The sequence below is a fragment of the Megascapheus bottae genome, chromosome 27, assembly GCF_031878675.1.
Source record: "Megascapheus bottae isolate mThoBot1 chromosome 27, mThoBot2.hap1, whole genome shotgun sequence".
NCBI lineage: Eukaryota > Metazoa > Chordata > Mammalia > Rodentia > Geomyidae > Megascapheus > Megascapheus bottae.
The window spans coordinates 17441373-17463348 of record NC_143535.1 but is presented as its reverse complement, the minus strand read 5'-3'; the positions used below and the strand labels follow the sequence as shown (position 1 = coordinate 17463348).

Here is a 21976-nt window from a genome sequence, read left to right as displayed (position 1 = left end):
CTGAGACTTTGCAAAATTGAGAATTGCAAGTTTGAAGCCAGCGTGGACTTTATAAGGAGATCCTGTCTCCAAAACAAAAGCAGTCCATCTTTTTGGAGTGCATTTTTCTTAAATAGGCCTTGCACTTTGTAGCCTAGAATGGCCTTAAATGGCCTCTCAGTTTATTAGGCCTATTAGTTTATTAGGTGATTGAGTAATAAGGTAATTTTGTTCACTTAATCTTAAAAGAGTAAGATTCTATGTGTGAGTATTTGTTTTTATGAGTTCACAAAACATGCTGAGCAATGAGGATTGCGCTTGGATTGTTGCCAGGCTAAGGAAATATTGTATCACAGGTGGGTTGAACTAGTGAAGCTTCCTGGTTCATTATTTTCACTTACCTTTTAGGCATTTTCCTGTGGTGGCGTCTGCATGGCCTGCCTATCTACCTCTGCTCAAGATATGTATTTTGCCTAAGATTACAGTCAGTTGTGGTTGCAGTGGGATCTGCTCCACAGTGTGCTTCCTGCTGTCGGACGATAGTCTGGGCAGCTTCTCACTCTAGTTTACTTGCTTATTAGAAACTATAGCCTAGCTTGTTTTCAAAAGAAAGTTGAATAATTTAACCTTCAGTCTACCAAGTGACACTTTCACCATCCATCAACTCAATCCAGTGGAGCCTTTTTTATTTTTTTTTTATCATTTTAAGTCAAATTTTGTAATTTACAGAATAGTGAAGAACTACAAAAACTTTCAATAAGAACTTAAGCCCAGCCAACCTTTTATGTCAGATAAACTTGGTGTCAGCCAAACATATATCATAAAAAATGAAAGTTCTTTGAGTATTTTTCCCAGTTGTCATTACTTGATAAAATCTTTTCACCTGAGTGATTTTAGGAAAATACCATTATTTTGTTTCTTTAGAAAAATATTGTTCACTAATTCAGAAGTTATGCAGTTTTTGTCTAGGATATTATTAGTCCAAAATTTTTTGTGTATGGTCATATTTACCCTCATTAATTTCTAGTATACTATTGTCTCCATCTTTTTTTAAACTGGTATCAGAGTTTGAACCCAGTTTCTTACTATTTTGTTTGTTATTTTTGTACACTGCTGGTGCAATGTGCAATTTAAACCACACCTTTAGTCCAGTTTGTGTTTTCTTTTGCTAATAATTGGAGATTGAGTCTTTTGTATACTTTCTGCTGGCTCTATGAGCCAGCAGCACCCAGCTTCATCTTTTGATATTTGTACTCATTGTGACATACCTGTCAGATTTCTTTTCAATTTTGGATTGAAAGTGAAGGCTATGGTATTCATAAATATATTCAGTGAAATTGAAATGCAGACTGTAAAAATAGTGCTTTTGTACTTCCAAAAATACCTTCATGAAAAATAATGTAACCATTTGGGCACCATAATATAAAAGCTGGATGATGAATGATTTTTATTATGGTATCAGCAAGGTGAAGACTTGGAGAATTTTGCTTCCTGACCACTTCTCAACAAAAATTTATTGGAACATGGCCATGTATGGTTATTTGTGTGACTACTTTTGTACTGCAATGTCAGTGCTGGGTAGCTGTTGCTAACTATAACTCCAGGTACTGTGACAGCTGAAGAAAATGAGAAAAAGTGGAGATAGAGAGAAGAGATGAAATTCAGCCAAGTGTCAAGGCTCTTTGATACTTGGGCCCCTAAAACCCTACAAGCAAGCATGTTTATTTGAGTTTACACAGGGAAGGTAACCATGGATACATAAAGCATCTCTATTAATAATATTATCAAAGTTGAAACAGAGTTTGTGAGAGACACTTATTCTTTTTTTTTTTTTTTTTTTTTTTTTGCCAGTCCTGGGCTTGAGCTCAGGGCCTGAGCACTGTCCTTGGACTTTCTCAAGGCTAGAACTCTACCACTTGAGCCTCAGCACCACTTCCAGCTTTTTCTATATATGTGGTACCAAGGAATGGAACCCGGGTCTTCGTGCATGCTAGGCAAGCACTTTAACCACTAGGCCAAGTTCCTGGCCCGAGACACTTATTCTTTTGAGACAGAAAACTGCAGCCCAGGGAAAGTCCAGACTTGATATCCACTTACCTAACCCAGAGTTAAGTTATCAAAGTCTCTTGTCCAGCTTACAAGGTTCCCAGCACAGCTGCCAGCCTAAGGAAGGGATGGGGGTAAAGAGAGTGCTTCAATCCAGTCTCCGAACTCTCTCCAGAGCTGTCTATTTTAACCCTCCCATTGCCAGCTCTCAGCATTCTGAGTGCTGTCCAGGTGGTGCTGCAACCTTTCAAATCTTTTCCAGGCTTCAGAGCTCAGCTTTAGAGTTCTCTACAAGTAGTGGCAGAAACAGTGTGTCCCACAAGCTAAAATATTTGCCATCTGGCCCTTTTAGAAAGTTTGCCAACTTGTGTTTTGTTATTTTCTCTTTCTTGTGCCCTTAATTTGTTAGCATTTCTTCCTTCTTTTCTACCTCCATCCTTCCTTGTTCCCTTCCCCTTCCATACTCTCCCCTCCCTTCCCCTTCTTTTTCCTCCTTCCCTTTCTCCCTTTTTCCTCTCTCCCTACAATTCCTTGTCTTCTCCCCTCTACCCGTTGCCTTTGATTTACTCTTTTGTTCTTTTTTAGGGCGTGTGCTGGGAAAGCCAAGGGCTACAGCTGTGGTCTACTACTCCACTTGAGCCGTACTCCTAGTCATTTTTTTTTTTGCCAATCCTGGGGCTTGAACTCAGGGACTGAGCACTGTCCTTGGGCTTCCTAAAGGCTATCTAGCACTCTACCACTTGAGCCACAGCAATACTTCAGGATTTTTCTGCATATATGGTACCAGGGACTCGAACCCAGGGCTTCATGCATGCTAAGCAGGCACTCTACCACTAGGCCATGCTCCCTGGCCTAGTCCTCTTGAGCCACAGTGCTGCTTCCAGTTTTCTGGTGGCCAATCGGAGATAAGAGTCTCACAGAGGTTAGTGCCCACGGTGGCTTTTAACTGTGATCCTCAGATCTCAGCCTCCTGAGTAGCTAAGATTACAGGCATGAGCCTCACCTAGGGCTCATTTTTTTAAAGTGATTTTTATTTTACTCTTTTATTATGGTAGGAAATAATTGATGACCAATGATAAAGTATTGATAAAAATAATACTTAGATTTATGGAATAACCTGATAGGCAAAAGTGGAAGAATCCAGGACTCAGTAATACATTAGGTTTATTTAAAAAATTGTATGACACATATAGGATTCTATCAGAGGATCATAATAGTCAAAAGATATGTACATATGACCATATAAGATGAGGCTAAGTGAAATGAACTCCAGGATATAGAAACAAGAGGTTTATCTTTGTGATTGTTGTTCTTAATGTACTATGAGAAGCTATTTCTTTTCTTTTCCCCTTATGGTTTATCTTATGTTGTTACTATATCAGGATGTGGTACCTGGTATATTGTATATACATTTATTTGTTTATTTGAAAAAGGCAAGGTAAGGGAAAAATAAGATGAGTGGGAGTGTGTGGGTAGAGAGAAAGTGGGAGAAAAACATGGGAAGGGGTATCAATGTTCAAGAATTAATATACCCACTACATGATGAATGTAACTGTAACCCCTCTGTACATCATCCCAACAAAAAATAAAAAAGTTGTATGACAGTTGTGAAATGAAAAAAAATTTTCACCATTAAAGAATATAATATATTTTTCCATGATAATCTTCTAAAGGGACAAAAAGACATTAAAGAGTATTAGGCCTTAAAAAAAACAGGACTGGGCACAAAGTGACTGAGAGAGCTATAATCCTAGCTATACAGAGACATAGGCTAGGAAGATAACTGTGGGAGGGAAGCTTGTCCCAGACAAAAATTCTAGGTCCTGTGTGAAGAGTAAAACACAAGGAAGCGGGGACTATGGCACAAGTGGCCCTGTGTTCAAACATCAGTCCTCTTTATCTTAAAAATCTTCATTTGTTAAGGAAAAATATATTTAAAATAAGAATTGGGTCCTTTTGTGTATCAAACTTGTATCACTGAAAAAATAAAACTACTTTGACCTTTTCTTTTTCCCATAGTAATTTGTTTTCTTATTTTCATTTTGTGTCATTACTGGGACTTGAACTCAGGACCTCTTGTTTTCACTCCATTTATAGCTGGTATATTCTGCCACGAGTCATGCATCTAGTTCTAACATTTTACTGGTTCATTGGTGACAAGAAACTGAGATTTTTCTGTCCAGCTTACCTCTAAACTCTGTTTCTTAGATTTCAGACTTCTTAGTAGCTAGGATTACAAGTGCGAGCCACCTGCACCCAGCAAGAAAATACTTTAAAAATTCAGAGCTGGACATGGTGGCTCACACTTGTAATCCTGGTTACTCAGGAAGCTGAGATCTGAGGATTGAAGTTCAAAGCCAGCCCGGGCACTAAAGTCCATGAGACTTATTGTCTTAAATTAATCGTCAGAAAACAGGAAGTGGTGCTGTGGCTCAAGGGATAGGGCAGTAGCCTTGAATTGAAGAGCTCAGGGACAACGCCTAGGCCCAGAGTTCAAGTCCCATGACCTACCAAAAAAATTTTTAAAAAGTACAGTGAATTTTCTCTTCTCACTTTAACTGTTGATCTCATTTTCGTGTTCCTTACTAAAGCATGTTGCATTGTCTACAGTAATTTAGTATAAGCTTTCCTGTTGTAATTCACAGGGATTATAGTGTAAATTTATTCACGATAGATATATTTGGACTTGATTGTCTAGATTGTCAGGAGCTTGTTTGTTTTTCAGTGGTTTAAAAATGATACAGCTTGAATGTGTCACTAAAATTTAAAATCCCTGTGAAAACTATGGCATAATAAGGCAAACACTGAAAGTATTACTACTTGTCGCTTTCAAGTTTTAGAATAACAAATGTATGTTGTGATCTGCTTATTGTTGATTAACATGTTATCCTTTATTATTGTAACCAAGACCAATTTGCTTCAGCAACTCTCAGAAGAGATTTAAGGTTATTCTAAAACTCATAACAGCTGATTTTAAAATTTGATTTCAAAGAAGAAAGTTCTTATTTTTAGAGAAACTTTTTTCTTATATGGTAAAGCCAGATATTTAAATTAGGCCAGTGTTTGTACTTATTTTAAACTTGAATATTACAATTTTAAGGGCAATTGTTAAATTGAAATGTTTTCCTAACAGCACAATGTCAGCAGAACCAGGAAAGTTTACAATAATTTGAATTTTAAAGAAATATTAGTACTAATGATCATCACAAATCCCTTCTTTGTTTTTTTAAGGCAAGAGGAGCAGATGTTCCAGAGATTCCTGGAGACCTTACTCTTAAGACATGTAGCAATACAGCGAGTATGAAAGTTAATAAACATGTAAAAAAGTAAGTAAATTTTTTCTTTTTTCTAAATGTAAATGGAAATTGCTTTTTTATCTCTTGACAAGGATTTGTTTTTTTGTTTGATGACTCAATAAGCTCTTACCATAAATACAGTAAATTACATTATTAAGACTTAAATTATGACTCAGCAATTAGTGGATGACGCCTGCAGGTTATCTACCTTTCTAAAAACTATACTTTATTCTTGATCTTGAAATGTCAGTTGTCTATTAGTTTGAATTTGTTGAACAGGAACAATGCAACCATATGTGTTCTTGTTGGAACCTGCAATGGTATGCTTTTATTTATGTAGAAAAATTAAGGCTTTTTTTTGTTATGGGATTGTTAGATGTCAAGTTTGTTTTTTGAGTAGCTTGAAGTAGATGTTGCCAGCTGACTGGTAAATGCTTAAATGATTCCCATCTAGCTTTAGGGAAAGAATATTTTCACTCCCTAAAGAAGGGTTAGATAGCTAGCTCTAGTCGTTATTTGTGAGTAGAGGAAAGCGAGGATAAAAATGTCCATTCTGTATCCAGGTCCACCGCACCAGGACTGATGGGCTGTGACAACATTCACAGGTAACATCCTGTTTTGTACTTTGCTTTGTGAATGCTGCTTCTGGTTAGAAGCTGGAGGGTCACCATCAGTTTTGATTGGATTTGCCAAAAGTACAAACATTTTTTCTGTGGGCATTGACTCAGGGCAAGATTAGGAAAGTAGAGTGATCGTTTTTATTTTTCATTTTTTGTTAGCTCTGTGCACTTAGTGCAGTATATATTTAATTTATGTATTTCTGAAAAGTTTTATGGCTTATATGCATGCATTTAGTTTTTTTCATTTCATTATCTTTAGTTATGCAAAAGAGTTGACATTTTAACAAAACATTTATGAATATTCAATATCTTGTTAGTGTATTGTTTGTTTGCATGACCTCTTAATGTTACATTTTCCCCTAGATATGGCAGTTTTGACCATTATGCTTTTTGGTTTCATATTTATTTTCACGTGCTTCAGGTTACCATTCACAAAGGGTCACTTTCCAAAGATGGCTGAATGTGCACATTTTCATTATGAGAACGTTGAATTCGGCAGCATACAGGTATGTTTAATACATTTACATCCCGAATCAGGATAGTGGGTGTGGCACTTTCAAGTAGTTTTTTTTTCTATTGATGTCTTACTAGATGAGGTAAAATCTTTTCTCTTGCCTAGTACTGACTAGTATTGGATGCTACCATCAACAACCATGCTGACATACCTCAGCTAAGGGAAGTCCAGCCTCCCACCCTTCTCTTGTCTTATATCATGTCTTTGGGATATGTTGTGGCTTTCAATTCTGAAATTATATTATCTAGCTAATGCAACTTGATCTTTATTACTATAGGTGCTAACATTTGGCAGACTACAGTGTTTCCATTTGATTCTTGTCTGTTATTAGCCTTTACATTCACATATATTACAAAATGTAACTTTTTTACATTGAGCTAAATACTTTTAGTCTTATTATCAGTCATTGGCAGTTTAATGGGACAAACCTATAGAGAAAATAAAAATTAGGCAGATTATGTTTTTTAAACAATTACTTCTTCAGGGGAGTGAACAAATGCCATTTTTCATTTCACCTGTCTTTCAAATTAGACTAAAAGGAACAAACACCTTTTTATTTTTCAATACTACATAGAGAGGTTCTCTACCTTGTGCCTTTCTTTTTAACTGTCCTTTATAGAAGAGCCTATCCTTCCATAGGTGCAGGTTGAGACTTCCTAGCACAGAATCTCCTACTACCTTCTGATGCTGACAGAGTTTAGGGTTTGAGTCCCTGGCTGATCTCTCAGCAAACTATGGCCAAGCTCCAACCTGTCAGAAAGCAACTGAGAGCAGAAAAGGCAGTGCCCTGCCACAGGATATCTGACCTGGCACTGATTACAGCTGTGCCTCATGGTACAAGACTATGTTTCTCCGTGTCTGGAAGACATTCAGACCCTTAGACAAAGCAAGGGCAACACTTAGCCTTTATACTTAATAACTTCAGTGAGCCAAACTTGAAGGAAGGTAACAGACAACATAGCTTTAATCAAAAACACAGTTTTATTTTGTAAAAAAATATTTTAAAATTTAAAAACTGTAGACAGTGCACATTCTGCTTCTACCTGAGAGACCAGTATGGCAGTGAGGTGTGGGGCTTGGTGGTTTTAGAACATAGGCACAAGGAGAAGGCTGGAGAAAATCTTGTTGGGGACACATATCTAAGGTCTGAGTTCCTTGGTCTCCTGATATGCACTGGGGATGCTCCCCAGCAGCAAGAAAGGGTTTGTGGGAGAGCATCCATGCAGAGAAGGTCTTTGCATTCCTAGGGCTCCTTAAATGTCAGGATGCCTGGGCCTGAGGTCTCAGTCAGAACTGTGGTCATAAGTCAGTATCATTTTCCACCTTGATTAAGTCAGCCCCAGGAAATTGAAGACAGTTAAGACCACAGTGGGCAACATACCTCTACATGTCCACTCCCTCCGAAAGGTTCATCAAAGAGCAGCACACATGAGCATCAGGCAGTCACACAGGGATGAGGCTAGAAATGTGCAGTTCTGGAGAGGGAGATGTGACCCATGGGGTGGTGCATGATGGGTGGGTGTGGAAGGAGGCACTGAAAGGAGCTGTCAGCATCCTGTGTGCTCTGGTAGCTTCTTTCTCTTACTGGAGTTGAGGGCTCTGAGCCTGGGCAGGGGATGTGGAACAGTGTCCACTGGGGACTGTAAAGCAAAGCAAGATCCATGGTCATATAATAAGGAACAGGTGACTCGAGGATAAAGGAGCAAAATTGGGGCAAGAGAATCCTGTCGTTTGGAGTAAAGGTACCATGCCTAAGCTTCAGCCACTGCCACCCCCTGCCCTTCACCCAAGGCCACTACTTCCTCCAGGAGGGACACCACTGAACTTGGGCTTGGTTTGCTTCATGGAACTTAGAGGGTCAGCGGTTCTTTCTGGCAGGTGCTGGGTCCAGATTTGTGCAAAGGGTGTAAGGGGAAGTGCAAGAACAGAGTCTACTTTTTGGGTCTGTGCTTTCTTTGGGCCTCTAATATCCGTCCAACATCTGGGTTTTTGTACTTTGCACCGCTCACAAATGAAGGCGTCAAATGCAAAAGATTGGATGCCCAGGAAGCCTTGGTTGTATCTGACGACATTGGGAAGGCAAGACTGCTGCCCACTACCCAGGATGTCAAGGTGCCCATGATGCACTGTGTCTGGCTGCTGGTGCCTGGGGTGGCCATACCCAGCTCAAAGTTCCAATTGCCAGCGGGGGCTGCTGAGTCTCAAGTGGGAAAGGACGAATGGACCTGCCAATGTGGAGCTACTCATCCCCGTGCCAGTCATCTGGGTGAGATCTGGGAAGCCAGAGGAGCCTGACATTGAAGGGAGAAATTGCGCTGGTGCCTCTGAAGGTGGAATGCATACTGGCAGAAGTGTGGAAGGTAGAGGCTGGAACATTTCCAAAAACTGAAGGAGCTGCCAGAGCTCTGGGCAAAGGCTGGCCTGATGCTGATGTCCCTATATGGCTCCATATGGCTGATTGTGGGCCCCTGATTAGTTCTGGAGAGTGGACAGGGCACCAGAGTTACAGAGAAAGTTGATGATAGGGGTGGTGGTCAGATACTGTTTCGAGGGGCATATTGGCAGCAGGTATGATGAAGAGTGGGCTTGGGAAAACACTACAGGTGGTTTTGCTGCTACTCTTGGAGTGACAAGGGGGAAGTGCTGGCTAGAGAAGGTGGTTGCTGCTGAGTGCTTCAGGTCTCTAGGCTCACTGAACTCTGGAGTAAGGTGGCTGGGGGAGCCCCAGACAGGAGATGCAGGGAAGAGGAAGTGGTAGGATTTGCCATAGCATTCATGTGCAGGATTAGAAGCTGAATCTGTGGCTGCTGCTAAGGACCTTAGTAGGTCTGGAGGATTGCTGAAGAGGAATATAAGGAAAGGGGGAGCACCAGAAGGGAGAGGCTTGGAAGAGGAAGTGATAGTACTCCCCACATCATTCATTCCAAAGTACAAGCTGAGTCAGTAGATGAACTAGCCCTGGTGACAAAAGCTACTGTAGAAGGAGCAGTGGCCAGAAAAGGCACAACAAAGATAGCAGTAGTTGGACCAGTTGGTTGCTTGGAGAAGAAGGTTGTTGACAAGGACATAGAACTTTGGGGCCTTGTGTTGTCAAAGACCCTGTGGTGGCCATGGTGGGAAGGGTAGAGGTAGCAATGTTTGCTATTGTGGATGAGGGGTTAGACACCGAGGCACTGCCACTATCACTTTTATATGAAGATAGAAAAGGGGCCCAGAACATGGGACAAGCAGAAGACAGGTCAGGAGCTGCAGAGCATGAAGGGTTGGGTGGCAGGTGACATGGCACCACAAACAGCATCCCTGGGTCAGTAGAGAATGAGGCAGGGCGTCCTTGGGCTATAGCTGATGTCTCAGCCTGAGGGGCTACAGGTGTCTTGATGTCAGTGACTTGGGTCCTGGAGAGGATAGGTGCTGGTCCCAGGAAAGCATCAGAAGAGGTGTTCTGTTGCAGTTCAGGCAGTGAAGTGCCTAGAGGGCCATGAGAAAGGTTGGGTGTCTTGGCGTAGGTTCTGGGGCTGAAGTGGCTACTCCAGCTGGTTTTAGGAAGGCCTACGTGTCTCTGTGATTCTGCATGTTCTTCCAGCTCTCCAACAGCAGGTCAGTGCCTGGATCTAGGAGGGAGGATGGTGAGAAATTAGGCCTGAGAGTGGACGGGGCACAAGAGCTTCAGGAAAGATTGAAGATGAGGGTTTTGGTGTTAGGGAAGGTCAAGTACTACCATATAAGTGAATGTGAGCCAAGTCTTGAGTGGTAGGTAGCTCCTCAGTGACAGAACTGGAGACAGCCTTGTCCTTGTCCTGTAAGATCTCTTTAACTCTGCAATCTTGCTCTCTTTTCTTGGTTCATATCTTCAGCAGTGATGATATAGCCAAGCTAGGGAGCTGGAGGCAGTGTCAGCCAGATCCTTCTGGGGTGCAGCAGCACTGAAGCCTTTTATATGGGTCCTAGACCTCCCTGTTGTTGATAGCAGAGTCTGAGTTGGCTGCTTTAACATGTCTATATATGGGACCTTTTCTTCCTGGAACACCTTGTCTGTCACCTCGTCTTCAGATACCTTCTCTGAAAATTCGAAGAAGACAGAGTTCCCTCTTCTCTTGCTTTTTTGTTTGTTTGTTTTTGTTTTTTGACTGGTCTCTCTAGTGTCTGGGGCCAGGAGGAGGTAGAGCTTATTCCTCTTGCAAAGCTGAGAGATGCCGATGCCTACGGTAGAGGTGTATGAACTAGTGATGACATTGCGGTCACTGATGCCTAAGAATCTCAGCTGTGTATGGCTTAGGTGTATGAGAAGCAGGGGTTCTGTTGGCCACCAGAGATTCACCAGCCAATATCCATTGATACTGCTGCAATTGTGTCTTCTCTTGTTTTCTTCACCATCAAGGAATATTTGCTTTTCTTCCTAGGTCCTCTTCTTCTCTCTAGGAGAGCATTAGATGCTGGCTCCTTTGCACATGGGTCTGGGCCATTGTTTCCTGTGGAGGAAAGAGTGAAGTTGCTATTCTGAGATGTGTTTGAACAGCACAGTACAGTAGATTTTCTTTTGTCAGTCTATGGCCTTGAACTTCGGGTCTGAGCACTGTCCTTGGGATTTCTCAAGGCTAGAGCTTTACTGTGTGAGCCACAGCACCATTTCTGGCATTTTTTTTATGTTTGTGGTACCATGGAATCGAACCCAGGTCTTCCTGTATGGTAGGCAAGCACTCTACCTGTCGGCTAAACTCCCAGCCCCACAGTACAGTTGTTGTTTTTTGCTGGGAGGAGGGATCCTCACTGGGTTGCACACCAGCCTTTTTGTGATAACCCTCTTGTGACTTTATTCATCCCAGCACATCATGGACAATGACCCAAAAGATACTACTGTTCCTTGTGGATTGGGTATTGACCTGGGGGGGAGGAGAATCTTTGGAGGCTCTACGATCAAAGAGAAGGTTGTGGTAGATTTGCTGGACCTGTAGGGGCTGTGATGGCTTCAAGGAGTGTACAGGAGTATTCCAGATATCTCACTGGTACCACAGTAGCTACCCCAAAGCACCACACACACGAGAAAAAAATGCTAGGTTCTCATTCAGGCTGATGCCTTTACAAGTTGTAATATTTTAAGGAACCAGGAGGGGAAAAGAAACAGGAAGCTCACAGCTTTCAAACTAGCTTTTCAGTATAGAAAGAAGCTCACAACCATACTGATTCCTTTCCTAGATATAAGAAGAGGTGTGAAGTAGAAATATTCATTGAAAGATTTTGAAAGATTCTCAGAATCCCTATGTAGGCAGTTTAGTGAAGATGTTAATCTTCCAAAGATAGTAAAGACTAAAAGAGATGACTGCTTCCTTAAATGTAAAATAGTGACACAAGACTTCAAGTTATGTGAAAATATTGAGCAAATGTGACACTACCTACCACCAAAAGAACACAATTCCAGACGAACTCCAAAAAAGTGGAGAAATGTCAGTTCCAGGGAAAAAAAAGAATAAAAAAATGTTACACTATATAGTTTCTTTCTTGTCATTGTAAATGGGATAAAAGCAAACCATACTGAAAATTTTCATTTATTTATTCATTTTATATATTTTGGTTCTGGGTTTCAAATAAGGATCTTGAAGCTGTTTTACCTTTTTACTCAAGACTGGTATTCTAACACTTGATCCACAGCACCATTTCTAGCTTCTTTGTGGTTAATTAGAGATAGATTTGTCTGCCAGACTGTGTTTGAGCCATGATCCTTACATTTCAGCCTCCTGAATTGCTAGAATTGCACGTAGTAGCCACTAACTTTGGCTTTTAAGACTTTTCTACAGATAACGCTGTAGTTCCCACATCCAAGGTTAGAATTTTTGTTGTTTTGTTTTGCCCGTCCTGGGGCTTCTTTTGCTCAAAGCTAGCACTCTACCACTTGAGCCACATACAATGCCACTTCTGGATTTTTCTGTTTATGTGGTACTGAGGAATTGGACCCAGGGCTTCATATATGCTAGGTCAATATTCTACCACCAAGCCACATTCACAGTCACATTCCTACCCCCACTGATGGGAATTTTTGACCAGGTAAAAGGAAAGGCTGAACCCTATGCAACTAATGTCAATATATAGATGCAGACAGGGACTCTGACCTTATAGAGGCTTCTCAGAAAAATGTGGAAAGCCAGGGAAGAGGGGAGGCCAGTTAAGGCACACACAAGTTTGACATGCATTTGTAGAGCTGATGAAACAAAGTAAAACAAAGGAGTGAAACATGCTAGATCTTGAAAACATTAAACAAAAAGTAAATATTCCAAAACCATGAGAAAGGGTAGCAATGTTTGTTAAGTAATGCACCTTCTATCTGGCGAATATAATGAAACCCTTCTATTAATTACAATAAAACTATATTTTAAAAAGAATAAGTATTTTTTAGTTAAAACAGCAGGAGGAGACAAGCAATTTCTTTGTGCAAAAATGGATTAAAAGCAGACGAAATGGTAAAAAACAAACATGAAATTAAAAATTAAAAATTGAACAACTGCAAAAAAAGAGATTGAGGGGCTGGGAGTTTGACCTAGTGGTAAAGTGGTTGCCTAGCATGCACAAAGCCCTAGGTTTGATTCCTTAGTACCACATACATGGAAAAGCCTGAAGTGGTGCTGAAAGCCCAAGGACAGTGCTCAGGCCCTGAGTTCAAGCCCAGGACTGGCAAAAAAAGAGGGGAAGGAAGGAAGGAGATGAGAAAATATTTGTGAAATGATCCTACTATCCGGTCAGGACAGTGATGATGGTGTCTAGGACTGCATCCAGTACCCTTTCTAACTCAATGACATTTCGAAAATGTCACTGTATGAGACTTGGTCAGATGGGGGCTGAGTGTTGAAACTCCTTGGCTTTGATGTTAGCTATGTGGATGGATACTTGAGAGCAGAAACTGTCCACAGTTTGAACAGTTAAAATCAGAGTAGTGGTGAGATAACCGCTTCACACATGCCCAGCCCACCCTTGTACTATGAGTTAAGAGAGAAATAAGGTAGGCATATAACCACACAGAGATACATTATAGTCAAACTGCTATTGTTTTTAAAACGTCAACAAGAAAAGTCTTGACAGCAACATGAAGAAAATGTAGGTATTGGGGAATGGTGATATGATTAATGACCTACTTCTTACAAGAGACTGGATATAGTAAGACAATGGAATAACAAGTGTCAGCGCAGAATCCTGTACCCAACCCATCAATAATCAGGCATCATTTAATGACAACAGTATGATCTAGAAAATTTATCATTAGGCAGTTTCATTGCTGGACAAACTTCATAAAGTACACAAACTATGAGTGCTATATGTCTTTAAACCATATAATCTTATGGCGCTGCCATCATATGAATAGTAGGTTATTGACTGAAATACGATTGTGTAACGTGTGACTATTCTTAAAAATGAGGACGAACATGTGTCCTCATTTTAAACTTCCTAAAATTCAGAACTTCCTAAAGTGAAAAGTGGAGGTGACCTGGGGAAGATAAGGCAGTATAAACTCCCTGTAGTCATCTTCAATGAAGCATCAGCTTGACCAGTGTTGGTGATTCAGAATACCTTGTAGGGGTCTGAAGGTCTAATGGAGCAGTCTCAGTACATCACTGAGATAGGATCTTGTGGGACGTCCTGATGGGGAAGATGAGATTGTGCAGCCCTGGCTTGTTCCTCTTTACTTCCAGGCTTATGGAGTGAGCAGTTTTGATTTGTCATGTCTTCCTGTCTTTCCAACCTAGGACCCCTGGCACTGGTCCAAACCATGAACTAAATATAAATAAACCCTTTTCTTTTGTAAGTTAATTATCTCAGGTCTTAATAGTAATGGAAAGCTGACTCATACAGGAAGGGAAGAACTGCACAGAATCCCACTCCAAAGGTGGCACAGTTCAAAATTATGAGACCCTAAGAGCCTGTCATTTCTCCTATGCAGCAACATTAAAGAATAGGTCTTTGGTTGCCCTGAGCAACTATTTCCAAGAAGACCATTCCTGAGGGAAATCCCTGGGTTCTCAGGATGCGGAGTTCAGTTCAGTGATGTACTGGAAGCGCTTCATTAATTTCTCCTAAATTTCTCCAGTTGACTTTTACATTTCAAAAGTTGATAATGATTCACTTTACACTTGTTTTGGTTTGAAATGGTTGCTACAACTTTTATTTTCTGGGATACCCACCATTTGCCTTTCGGTAACCTATTTTCACAAAAGGGTAGGAAAATACTTAGCAGATCACAGAATTTAAACGGATGCAAACTTGGGATTAGAACTTCTTCACATCAAGTGAGCTGCATAATTTGTAAGCAGGAATTAAAATGTATTATGAAGTTTTGAGAGGTCTAGGGATAGGGCCCAAATGGTAAAGCACCTGCCAGTAAAGCACAGACTCTGAATTAAATTTCCATTATCACCAAAAGAAGTTTCTTTGATTTTTGACATTTGACAAATCACTCTTTTGCTTGCTTCTCTTGTGATCCATACTGGGGTCTGAACTTTGGGTCTTTGAACTTATTTGGTTGGTTTCTATCACTTGAGCCACATGTTCAGTCTTGACTTGTGATCATTATTTTAGTCTTTCTTTTCTGCCCAAGCTGGCCTTAAAATATGAACCTCCAGATCTCTTAACTCCTGAGTAGCAAGGATTATAGGTATGCACATCAGCACATGGCTTTCACCTTTTTGGTTTCTAATGATTTCACCTTCATACTAAAAATCTCAAACATTACACAAAGTACTCTGTGAGCTTGTTTCTGGAGTGAAGGTTTTTCTCTGGCTTTGCTAGCCTAACAGTTTTAAGCCACCAGGTTATTGGGATTGAATGGAAAGAGAAGGTTATAGATTCACTTTAGGCAGGAGGAAGTGGAACAGTACACACTGAGGGATCTAAGCCAAAGATTATTCATGGTCATCTAGAACCTTCTATTCCTGTTCAGTACAGACAGCACTTGCACGTTTATGACATCCCACCTGACATTTTTGTTGAGAACCAATTACAGCTACACAACCATGTTACAAGAACTATCTTTTTTTGTGTCTAGAAAGCACTCCTTCAAACAAGCAAAATTATACAACTAATTCCCAGTCACCAGCATTTATACTTTACTACTTTAGTGAACCAAACCTGAAAGGTAACAGATAACATACCGAAACAGTTTTTATTTTGTGAAAACAGGCTAGTGTGGCCATGAGGTTTGAGGACGGGGGTTTCTTTAGAACACAGGCACTAGGAGAAGGCTAGAGAGGTTTCTGCTGGGGACAAGTAACTAAGGTGTAGATTCTTCCAGTTGCCTGATACACAATCGGGATCCTCTGCAGCCAGGATAGGTTTGTAGAAGAACATTCATGCAGCGAGAAGGTCTTTCTTCCCCAGGTTTCAGCCCTGGACTTCCAATCCTGAAATGTCAAAACACAGGCCCACAATAGAGACATACCTCCACATGTCCACTTCAGTTCTTTCTAGAAGATTCATTAAAGAGCAGCACACATGAGCATCAGGCAGTAGTACAGGCAATATTGTAGGGGCAAATGTCAGAGGCAGATGTGAGCCCCAGGGTGGTGTGGGTGATGGGTGGTGGGTGTGGAAGGAGGCCCTGGAAGGAGTGGTCAGCATCCTACATGCTCTGGAATCCTCTTCACTTGAAGTTGAATGCTTTCAACCCAGTATCCACTGGGTTCTATAGGGCAAAGCAAGATTCATGTAATATATTAAGGAACAAATCCTACAGATGACCTAAGAGGATAAAGGAGTAAAAATAAGGCATGAGAATTCCTGAGATGAAGAGAACCAGTTCTTATATAGCAGATAAAGCTGAGGGATGGTCCATTTCCACATTCTATTAAATGCATACTAGAGATTGGAGGGTCAGCCCCCACATGCTTCAGTAATGGGAGGGGCCTGGATGAACTAGTTCTAGGCCACACAAGTCAGCTATGCCACACAAGAGTCAGGGGAACAAGTGGAAAATGTGGACAGATGTTTCTTTAGATCATCAATCTCACCTTAGCTTGGGCTACAATATGAACCCTGCCACCTCCTACCCCTTACCAAGGTAACTGCTTTCTCCAGGAAGTGCATGTCTTAAGCTGGAGATCTGAATTTGGTTTGCTTTAAGCAGCTTGAGTAGTAGAGGTTCTGGCAGGTTCTGAGGCCCAGATTTGTGCAAGGAGGTGCAGACAAAGAGGCCAGAAATAGTCTTATTTCTTTCGAGAATGCTGTCTTCGCGCCTGCAGAATCTGTCGAGCTCCTGGGTTCTTGGATCCTACACCACTGACAAATGAAGGGGCTGCTGATCCAAAATGTTGGAGGCCTAGGAACCCCTGGTTGGGTTTGAGGGCATTCTGAAGGTGAGGCTGCAGCTGCTCACCTCCAAAGGGTGTGGAGGTGCCTGTGGCCCTACTCTGTCTGGCTCTGAAGCTAAATGCTCCAGAGGTATTGCTGTTGCCTTGGCTAGTCACACCTAGCCCTAAGTTCCAACTGTCAGATGGGGCTGCTGAGTCCCCAAATGTGAAAGGGGATGGAGTGGATCTGCCAGACGTGGAACTACTAGTCCTGGTGGTGGTCTGGATGGGGGCTGCGAAGCCAGAGGCTGCTGCCATGAAAGCAGAAACTGTGCTAGTGCCTCTGAAGAGAGGCTGCATGCTGGCAGAGGTATGCAAACCAGAGACTGTGCCTTTCTGACCAGCAAAAGCTATCCGTTCCGAGCCACTGGTAGCCAATTGGGTCTGTGGTGATGCTGGTGCTGGAGATGGGGCCAGCGTGTTTCCAAAAGTGAAAGAGCTGCCAAAGCTTGGGGCAGTGCCTGGCCCAGCATCCTGCGGCTGATGTCCCTGTGTGGCCCCAAATGTAGGCTGGGTGTGGGGTCCTGGATAGGGCTGGCCAGTGGACTTGGCACTGGAGACAAAGGGATAGTTGAAGGTGGGGGTGGTAATGTTGGGGAAGGTCGAGTACTGCTGGTTGGTAGTGGCAGCAAGTGGGGTAGGGAGTGAAGTGGGAAAGCCACTGCAGCCAGTGATTGTAGTGGTGGTGGAGGTGCTGCTGCTGCTGCTGCTGGCCATCGGCATGACACTGCGGAGGGGCTGGCCAGAGGAGGTGACTGCTGCTGAGGTAGACACAGGCAAAAGCTGATGGAACTTGAATTCAGAGAAGCCAGTTTTGGACAATCCAGTGGCAGAGGCAGGAGGAATCCCAAAGGGGATCGAGTTGGAAGTGGAAACACTGGAGCCAGCCAAACTGTTCAACCCAAAGCCAAATGCTGGCTTGGACGCTGACTCTGTGGATGAACTAGTTTTAGTGACAAAAGCCACTGTGGAGGTAGTGGTAGCCAGACCATTGAAGACAGGGGCAGTGGTGGCTGTAGAGGTTGGCTGCTGGAAAGAGAAGGGAGCTGACAGGGGCACAGAGCTAGGTGGCTCTATGCTGCCAAAGACAGACTTTGAATCTCCAGTGATGGTAGTACTGGTCTTGGTGGGGAGACTGGAGCTAGCAGCCAATGTCATTGTAGACGAAGGGATAGGCACCAAGGTGCTGCCACTATCACTTTTACGTGGAGACAGAAAAAGGATCTGGTATGTGGAGTAGGCAGAAGACAGGTCAGAAGCTTCAGAGCATGAAGGGTTGGGGGGCAGGTGACATGGCACCACAAACAGCATCCCTGGGTCAGTAGAGAATGAAGCAGGGAGTCCTTGGGCTATAGCTGGTGTCTCAGCCTGAGGGGCTACAGGTGTCTTGGTGTCAATGACTTGGGTCCTGGAGAGCATAGGTGCTGGTCCCAAGAAAGCATCAGAAGAGGTGTTCTGTTGCAGTTCAGGCAGTGAAGTGCCTAGAGGGCCATGAGAAAGGCTGGGCATCTTGATAGGTGCTGGGGCTGGAGTCGTTGCTTCAGCTGGTTTGGGGAATGCCTGTGTCTCTCTCTGATTCTGCATGTTCTTCCAGCTTTCTAAGAGTAAATTAGTGCCTGGATCTGGGAGGGAGGCTGGTGAGAAAGCAGGCTCTGTATCAGGCATGGTGAGAGTGAGGGAAGACTTGGTGGTGGGTGGCTTCTCAATGACAGAACTGGAGATGGCCTTCCCTTTGTCCTTGTCCTCTAAGGCCTCATTAATCCTCTGCAACCTTGCTCTCTTTTCCTGGTCCAGGTCTTCAGCAGTGACAGTATAGCCAAGCAGGGGAGCTGGAGGCAGGGTCAGGGGGACCCCTCTCCTGGGGCACAGTAGTTGTGTCTTCCGTTTACGGGTCCCAGAGCTCTCAGGAGAGGAAAGCAAAGTCCCTAAGTTTGATTGCTTCTTTGTGTCTGTATCTGGGACCTTTTTCCCCTGAGATGCATTGACTGTCACTTTGTCAAACACTTTGTCTGAAGTTGAAGAATTAGCAGGTGGACACAGTTCCTCTTCTCTTGCTTTTTTGGCTGGCCTCTCTAGTATCTGGGGCCAGGGGGAAGTAGGGCTATTCCTTTTGCACAGCTGTGAGATGCTGGTGCCTTGGGTAGAGCTGTATGAACTACTAATGGCATTGCGCTCACCAAAGCTAAGGATGCCAGCTATGTGTGTCTTTGTCTGGGAGTTGGATGTCAAGTCCTCTGAGCTCTCAGTGGTGAGACTTCTCTTCCTGGCCTCTGGTTTAGGGGTATGAGCAGCAGGGGCTCTGTTGGTTATGAGGAAATCACCAGCCAGACGCCCTCTGCCACTGCTGTCATTGCGTCTTCTCTTGGTTTTCTGGCCATCAAGAAATATTAGTTCCTCCTCCTCCTCCGCGGTCCTCCTCTTCCTTTGTCTTTGAGCATTGCCTGCCAGCTCCTTTGCACACGGGTCTGGGCCATTACTGGCTGGTGAGGACAGGAAGAAGTCGCGCAGTCGTTTTAGGTTGGGAGGAGGGATCCTCACTGTCATTGGGTTGCACACCATCCTCCTTTTGACAACCTTCTTGTATCCTTCATCCCAGCACACCCTGGGCAGCGACCCAACGGGATACTTGGCCTGGTGGATTGGGTAGCACCTTCGAGGGGTTATATGAAAGCGTTTGTGTAGAGTCCCGCGTTCAACGGGGGGAGACCTTCTGGAGGCTCTGCGGAGATGGGCTGGGAACATGGGGTCGGTGAGGTGGCTGGTCCGGACGGCAGGGAGCCAGCTGGGGTGCGGTGGTTGGGGTGCAGCCGCCAGGCCTCTTGGTGCTGGGAACAGGAACAGGCACCGGCTTGCTCAGGGGGTGACCCTGGGAAGCATTCAGAGGGAGCCTCTGTGATTCCAACTTTCCGTTGACGCTCCAGACACGCGAGTAACGAGCGAGCGCCCACGCGACACCCCACCCCACCGGCGCGAGCCTCTGTCTCAGCCGCGCGCGCGCGCTCGCGCGCGTGAGCCTGGGCCCGCCCTGCGAGCCTGAGCAGCGCTGGGGCTGAGCACTGAGGTCCCCGCCACTCTCTGGCCTGTGACACTCCTTGTGAGCTGCTGCAGCCACTGGAGATTTTTAAAAATTTGTTACTATTTTTTGGTGGTTTTAAATTGTGCCTAGTCAGAACTGCATGTAATCGGCAAATCAGGCTTTCCGTTTATAATTGTACATTTTATGGTTGAGTGGGAAGACCTAAAACCCAGACACAGTAACGTTAACTTTCAGTCAGTGCTATATGCTGTCCTGTAGGAAAACAGGTAAAGTAGGAATTGTAATGCCTCAGTTCATATTTTATATTACTTTATAAGTATATTGTTTTTAGAATAGACTTATTGCAACACATTAGATCTTAAACGTGGTCTTGGAAAATGAATCTGGTAGCATTCATTTTCAGTGTGAGACTAGAAGAGCTAACTGAAGTCAAAATCAGTAAAAAATGATGTATGTCTGAATAGGTTTTTCAACCTTATATTGAGTAGGGCTGTTATTAGCAGGTTATTCAAACTGTCAGTGGCTTTCTTAATTGTTTCTTTTTATTATGTCTCAACTCAATTCTTCAGTAATATAGTTCTTCATGCCTGTAATCCTAGGTACATAAGAGGTTGAGATCTAGGAATGCCATTCAGAGCCAGACTGGGCACAAAAGTCTGTGAGACTTACTTCCAGTAAGCCACCAGAAAACTGGACTAAAGTGACTCCGTGGCTCAAAGTGCTAGCCTTGAGCAAAAGTAGTTCAGGGGCAAAGCCTAGGCCTTGAGTTCAAGCCCCACAATGGATGAAAGAGAAAAAAAATATATTTAGGGCTCTATCCCTCCAGATCCTCTAAATGTATAAATCAATCTAAATAAATGTAAATCTCTAGTATGACATGTGTTAATATATTTTTATTTTTAAAAAACCAAGACAAAAATGTTTAAGTGATTTCAGTTACGAATAAGAATGGAGGAAGGTAGAATTTGCCTTGAACTCTTGATCCTCCTCATGCCCTAATCTCCAAAGTTATGTGATTACAGTTATGATGTACTATATCTTGGAAATTATTAACATCTATATTAGAAATTACTATTTTTATGTAGACTGGAAAATATAGTTGTTACTGAAAGTAATTAGATATAAATCAGTGCTCTCATCCAGAATTTTTTTGCTTCTATCTTTAAAGGATCTTTAAAGTAAAGGGTCTGACCATACCTACTTTTTAGGATTCTCTGTCTTGTGTTCTGGGGTATGGACTAACAGACTGGAGTTTCTATGCATATATGTTAATATGTGATCAGAGTTTTCAGTTTGGTATCCATGGGAGGTAGGTTGATGAGTATGTGTTGGTCAACAAACCATACACTTAAAAAAATCAAGCTTGATTAATAACTTACATAAATTTTTTGAGTAAGTTCACTGCTTTCCTGTTTAAAGAGGTAGGCATTTGAGTGATGAAGTAACCTTCCAGGGGTTCTACAAATAATATAGTTGAGCCAGGAGTGTTTCTTAGGTACCACCAGAGCATCCACACATTGCTAACTTAGTGTGTACCTGATAATAGTGACTCTCAAGGCTATGTCTATTTTTTTGGTGGATTGGCTATACATATGATTTTGGTTTCGCAAGTGTGTTAAAAATCCTAGTTAGCTATTCTCCAGCAGTGACCTTAGGCAACTTATGTAAACATTGAGGCACACTTTCTGGACCAAGGATGAGATTGTCCTCTTTTCCTTATCTTCACAATGAGCAGACAATGCAGTTCTTGGATACTCTAGAGCATGAGATGACAGAGAATGTACTTTCTCCAGGCAGGATATTGTAGATGAACTATGAACTCTGATTTGATGAATTGAGGTTGGGACAAAGTGAATTAGAAAAGGGACAGGAAAACCTGTGCTGTAGCATGATCCTATTTTAGTCCTCTTCCCCAGAATGCAGATAAGTTGTCTTTAAAAATAAATACTGGGAGCGGGACACGGTGGTTCACGCCTGTTAGGAGGCTGAGATCTGAGGATTGTGGTTCGAAGCCAAAAGTGGTGTTGTGGTTCAAGTGGTAGAGTGCTAGCCTTGAGGAAAGCCTAAGGACAGTGCTCAGGCCCTGAATTCAAGCCCCAGGACTGGCAAAAAAAATAAATAATACAAGTTTTTTAAAAAATTACTCATTTAAAAATATT

At 42.6% G+C, this 21976-nt stretch overlaps 1 protein-coding gene and 1 pseudogene across 6 annotated transcripts in view; one reads left to right on the top strand and one right to left on the bottom strand.

Moving 5' to 3' along the window:
• Positions 1–21976, top strand: part of Arhgap32 (Rho GTPase activating protein 32) — a 197459-nt gene that overhangs the window by 88932 nt on the left and 86551 nt on the right. For 2 of the 4 annotated variants that reach the window (XM_090319705.1, XM_090319704.1), the window contains exons 3-4: positions 5257–5351; positions 6363–6447. In XM_090319705.1, the coding sequence (XP_090175831.1) occupies positions 5257–5351; positions 6363–6447 (180 nt within the window). Of the gene's footprint in view, positions 1–5256; positions 5352–5890; positions 5927–6362; positions 6448–19840; positions 20084–21976 lie in introns of those variants that run through there. The other 2 variants (XM_090319706.1, XM_090319707.1) reach the window with 2 other exon arrangements.
• Positions 15579–19688, bottom strand: LOC150045721 (nuclear envelope pore membrane protein POM 121C pseudogene; annotated as a pseudogene). 2 transcript variants are annotated; one of them, XR_016532837.1, is made up of 2 exons: positions 16488–19688; positions 15579–15835 (listed from the first exon to the last, which is right to left on the bottom strand). The product of XR_016532837.1 is annotated as a nuclear envelope pore membrane protein POM 121C pseudogene, transcript variant X1 (transcript). The 2 variants fall into 2 exon arrangements; XR_016532838.1 differs by lacking the exon at positions 15579–15835 and adding an exon at positions 16101–16116.